General features: G+C 36.6%; 1 protein-coding gene across 2 annotated transcripts; it reads right to left on the bottom strand.

Annotated features, from left to right (window-relative positions):
* Nucleotides 1-4,245, bottom strand: LOC18042947 (probable receptor-like serine/threonine-protein kinase At5g57670). 2 transcript variants are annotated; one of them, XM_006434232.2, is made up of 10 exons: nt 3,848-4,245; nt 3,671-3,768; nt 3,149-3,398; nt 2,304-3,065; nt 1,964-2,212; nt 1,681-1,844; nt 1,503-1,582; nt 1,166-1,313; nt 926-1,075; nt 1-615 (listed from the first exon to the last, which is right to left on the bottom strand). In XM_006434232.2, the coding sequence occupies exons 1-10, from the start codon at nt 4,014-4,016 to the stop codon at nt 373-375; spliced, it is 2,313 nt and encodes a 770-aa protein (XP_006434295.1). In that variant the 5' UTR covers nt 4,017-4,245; the 3' UTR covers nt 1-372. The 2 variants fall into 2 exon arrangements, with proteins under 2 accessions (XP_006434295.1, XP_024039841.1); XM_024184073.1 differs by lacking the exon at nt 1-615 and adding an exon at nt 627-683.
* Between the last annotated feature and the right edge of the window lie 1,205 nt (nt 4,246-5,450).

The following is a 5,450-nucleotide window of genomic DNA, read 5'->3' as shown; positions in this document are numbered from 1 at the left end:
AGAAGTGTAAATTTTCCAGATTATGAAGCCAATTTTCAAACTTGGAAGCAGTTACATCTTTGGATTAATCCAGAGCAATGGTTAATTTTGCTCGGTTATTGTTACAACACATTCCTTTTTGGAAATGGTACAATTAACCATTGATCAGTTGAGATCAATGAAGAAAGCCGACACTTCCTTTTTAAGAAACAAAAAAACAAAAACAATCCAACATATCTGAACTATAGATATAATATGACTGCTGCTAAGGGGAGGAGGAGGGCACACCATCAAACATCCTCTCATCCAACACCTATCTGTAAAGTAAAATGATATATAAAAGAATCACATCGAGTGAATGATTTGTACTTGGGATTTAAGCCAGTAATGTGGTCAGTCAAAGCTTGATGAGCGGCTCCACCTTCCTAGCAAGTAGTCCTCTAATGAGACACTTTGCTCGATGCTGCTCATGGAGAATGAATCATCCTCCACATCAAGTAATGCAAGATTAAGATGGGATTGGAGATTAGAACGAGGGCAAGATTCATCATCCAGCATTTCAGATTCTTCTGAAGCATTAACTTGTAACCTTGCCCATTTGGTCACATCAGCATCACCTCGGAGGAGCTTCAAAACCTTAACATAAAAAGAAACAAGCTTAACATCTGTTTCTAATAGAGGAGAATAAAGAGGAGCTTCAAAACCTTAGCATAAAAAGAAACAAACTTAACATCTGCTTCGCATATAGGGGAATAAACTATGTACTCTAACTTTTTTTTTTATCAGAAAACTATGTACTCAACTAAATATATAAAAAGAGAACATCATGATGATGTTCAGCACTTAGGCTATTGCAATTAAGCTACTGCATGATGTGTCATAAGCACACCACAGTTACGTGACATTCTTACTAGACTAAAAATTATTCAGAGAAGCCATAACTTACAAGGCTCATTTGAGGCCTAGCTCGAGGGTCACGCCTGATACAGAGAATAGATGCTAAAACCATTCTCTCCATCTGGTCATAGTCATAGTTGTTGCCCAAGGCTGGATCTAACAACTGGGTAACCTTCCCACTGCTCAGAATTGGCTTTGCCTGGACAATGTAGTTTCATTCATTCAATAATGCACAAATCCAAATGGTCAATTCAGTAACCAGTAAGTTGCAACAGAACAAAGTACATACCCACATGACTAGGCTCTCTTGGCCTTTTGGATGATCGTTGCTTATAGGCTTCCTTCCAGTGAGAAGCTCAAGGAGTACAACACCAAATGCATAGACATCAATCTTGTCATTTACTTTTCCATACATGAAGTACTCGGGAGCCAGGTAGCTGCAACAAAAAGCATTATCATTCATTCATGCATTATTAACCTTTGTCCCAGATAAGTCTTCCAATCTTACCAGTAATTTCAGAAACAACTAAACACTGTGGATTACATTTCCCTTTGAAATGAATCAAAAGAACCAACAATTGAACATGAAAAGGAAAGCAATGGGATTGAGAATCAAAACTACATACCCAAAGGTTCCCGCAACATCGGTGCAGGTTATATGAGATGAGGAGGTTGATGCCCACTTGGCAAGTCCAAAATCAGATAGCTGAGGAAACCAAGAAGAAAAGCATAAAAATCTACGTATTTGTGATTTGTGTTCCGCTTTTAAGCACTAAAATTTACAAATCCAAAAATAAAAGTTACCTGTGGCTCGAAGTCATCTGACAGTAATATATTTGATGATTTAACATCCCTGTGGATCACACGTTGAGCACTGCCACTGTGGAGATATTCAAGAGCTTCGGCCACCCCCATAGCCACCTTATATCTCTCACTCCAACCAAATGCAGCCGGGTCTTTCTTATTACCTGAATCAGAAAACAAAAGAAACATGTGGGCAAACTCCAATTTAAAAAAAAAAAAAATCAATATAACAATTTGTAAAGCTATCTTCCGTTTCTAAAGCAAAAATCAAGTGTTCACATACCATGAAGGTTCTCTTCTAGGCTTCCCCTTGAGAGGAAATCATAAACCAAGAGCAGGTTATTGTCCTCAAAACAGAATCCCAAAAGGGAAATAATGTTTTTGTGATGTAATGTAGTAATAATCTCAATTTCCAAAACAAACTCTTTTATTACATCTTCAGATGGCTTCAAGATTTTCACTGCAAGTTCCTTTCCATCAGGAAGGCAACCTTTGTAAACCTGACTGCTGCCTCCTTTCCCTATCAGATTCTCTGGCATAGGAAAATATATCATTAGATAAAACCAAACTCCACAACAAACAAAATATAAACTGTTTCTATTAAGTTGAGGATCAGCACAAACCGGCCAAGAAATTAGATGTTGCTGAGAGGAGATCCTGGTAATTGAACAATCTGCAAGTTGCCGAATATTTCTCATGAAGACCTTCCAATTCTTTTGGCAGTTCCGTTGAATCATGATCAGTAGAAAGTGGAGAACTAACTATCTCATTACCTACAGGAACAATTGCACCACTATCTCCATTCAAATTGATTGATTCATTGTCTCCTGGATCATAAGTAATTTGTTTAACATCTGAATTAGCAAGATATGAAGGTTGCCTAGTGGGCAACCGCAGAGCCCATTGAACCACAGAGATCTTCCTCAGTGAAGACCTGTCAGGAGCTCGGCAGTCTGGAAATATTGCACGGCGGAGCAGTGGCCATCCAGGTCTTGATTCAGGCAATTGTCTGACCAGCATAGTAATTGAAGTTGAAGCTGCCTCTACATTCTGCACAGGTACTATAGCCAAAGACTCATCTCCAGCACCTCCATCACTAGGGGACTCTTCTTCACTCTGGCTACAAGAACCATCTGGCAGATTTCTAACCGGTCCACAAATAGAGCAATTCCGTTTTGCTGCACTACCGGAGCAATCTGAACGGGCTTTCACTAAAGCCTGCTCCAAATTCATGACAGAACCACCCAGATCATAAACTGGCTTACTGGTTATACTGGAACCATCATCTGTAACTACTTTTGAATTCTTTTGTCCAGTAATCTTGCTCATTGATATTGACCGGTGAATAACATCAAGCAAACTATTCCGGCAATGATCTTCAGTTCCTGCAAAAAGCCGAGGACCAAGGATTTTAATACACACCATTAAATGTCTGAAAAAAATGATAAAGTAAAAAACACATCAAAACCTTTTGATTCACCCGCAGTTGATGGACAGCCCTCTTTTTGGAACACAACTTTCCCATTATTAACAGCAAGAACCGAACAATCCTTGGATAGTTTCTTAGCGCAATACTTAGCCAAGGAAGTTGTTGACCGAATTGTATGGTGATTTTTAGCAGTTCCCACTATAAACTTAGTAGCAGAATAAGATTGTGCTTCTCTAACTAGAATTTTTCGAATTGACGTACCTCTGCATATCTTAAGCTTAAGATCCACCTGCAAGAATTTATTTACAAACCCAACATTAAAAATTTCACTTTTGTGATCAAGAAAGTACTGCAGAAAAACGGAGACAATAAAAAAGAAGTAGAAACATATCATGATGTGAATGAATGTAGCAACCAGAGAGTCTCAGTGTACTTCACATTGTAGATTCAGAAGAAAACAGTAAAAAAGAAGATTTTTTTTTTCTCTCTGTCAAATTCCTCCATTTTCCCACCAACCAAAACAGAGAAAGTGAGAAAAAAAAAATTGAAGAAAAAACAAACCTGTTTCAAGTTGCAGAAACCTTCATACACAGCAAGAACAGAGTCAAAAGCTTTAACAAGCGACAAAAGCGAAGACTTGCCATCACGATCCACAATTGCTACACCCAACCCATTAGACATAATCATTAAAACAAACCAAAAATCACCAAGAACACACTAAAAACACTCGAAACCTACCATTATTAGCCAGAACATGCAGAGCTATAACAGTATCACCAGGCTGAGCAACTTTGACCAGAGCCCAAGTCAACAGCTCTCTACTATGCGTATCCAACTTCACACCCACCACCACCGTCCGGCCAGCACCGGAGCTAATGACGTCACCTTCTTGCTGCACCATTTTCATTTGCTAATTTAACTCACTCAAACGTGACGAATTCCTTGTCGTTTTGTTGCATGAAGTTAGCAAGAGATCATCTTCGAAGGTTAATTTATATACAAGTACGACACGAGAGTTGAGGTTTGGAGAGGGCGAGGCTTTGCTTTCTTTTTTGGCTTAACCGTCAGTTTGTTTGCTTTTCAAGCTCGCCAACCAGACAAGAAAAAGAAGTTAACCGAGGGAAGATTGAGATTTTATTATAGTACACGCAAGAGCGGAGGAGTCTGAGCGATTGGTTAAATGTTTGTAAGATGGTGATGATCACGTGGCGTGGCCCACCTGCTAAGAGACGTGGGACCCCAATTTTTTTCACTCGGAGATATTGTTTGGATATAATTTGCTCTTATAAAATGTATGGGATATTTTTATGGGAAAATATCCACCGTCCACCTATTTTTTACACCTTTTTTAAAAATATACAATTCCTTTATTTTTTAGCTGGAATTCACCTAAAGTTACATTTTTTTTCACTTTTCCACTTCCGTTTGAAATCCGTTAAGAAAACTAACGGAAACTTAATAAAATGACCATTTTACCCCCAAAACAAAAATTACAATTTCACCTTAAAAATACCAAAAATAATAAGATTTAATGATGAATATCATTATTGGTACTTTAATGAAGTACAAAAAAATCTTAACTACTAGAGATTATAACTCAATTAATAATAAAACTCTACTTATCTTAAATTCAATTGATGATTTGTGAGATTGGGCTATTTTTAATACTACTGTTATAATTTAGCATTCTAATTACAGATATATTTAAAAAAAAAAGCATTTGATGGTTATGGAATTAATTTATTTATTGACCGATGGGGAAAATAATTAGATTAATCTAATTATTTTTTGTAATTTTTAAGGTGAAATTGTAATTTTCGTTTTGGGGGTAAAATGGTCATTTTTTAAAGTTTCCGTTAGTTTTCTTAACGGATTCCAAACGGAAGTGGAAAAGTGAAAAAAATGTAACTGTTGGTGGATTCCAGCCAAAAAATGAAGGAATTGTGTATTTTTAAAAAAGGTGTAAAAAATAGGTAGACGGTGGATATTTTCCCTATTTTTATTTTGATTGTTGGGCCACAAATTTAAATAATCATATCAGGCATTCAATGAAACGGACGCCTAACATACATTTATGAGGATTTAACATTTAATTTTGAGCTTAAACTTCGCTTATTAATGATGAAAAAAAATACCAAACGATGACTAATTTAAGTATTTTATCTACGATTTCAATTAAAATCATTTTTTTTCTAATGTTGATATCTTGTATGACTGTGATCATCTTTAACTTGTTAGGCATGCGCTATTTATTTTTGTTTTTATTAGAGAATAATTGAATTCGATTGCGATGGCGATTGTTATCAATTACACGAATTAACTTCAACTAAAACAAAATTTG

The sequence above is a fragment of the Citrus clementina genome, unplaced genomic scaffold (genome assembly GCF_000493195.1).
Source record: "Citrus clementina cultivar Clemenules unplaced genomic scaffold, Citrus_clementina_v1.0 scaffold_5, whole genome shotgun sequence".
Classification (NCBI taxonomy): Eukaryota; Viridiplantae; Streptophyta; class Magnoliopsida; order Sapindales; family Rutaceae; genus Citrus; species Citrus x clementina.
The sequence above is the reverse complement of the archived record's forward strand: the minus strand, read 5'-3'. Positions and strand labels throughout refer to the sequence as shown.

Coding starts and splice junctions, on each gene's coding strand:
- LOC18042947 (XM_006434232.2), bottom strand. CDS start 4,016: ATGAAAATGGTGCAGCAAGAAGGTGACGTCATTAGCTCCGGTGCTGGC. Junction 3,399..3,670: donor GTTTCTGCAACTTGAAACAG/GTTTGTTTTTTC, acceptor AAATTCTTGCAG/GTGGATCTTAAGCTTAAGAT. Junction 3,066..3,148: donor AACTGCGGGTGAATCAAAAG/GTTTTGATGTGT, acceptor GGCTTTTTGCAG/GAACTGAAGATCATTGCCGG.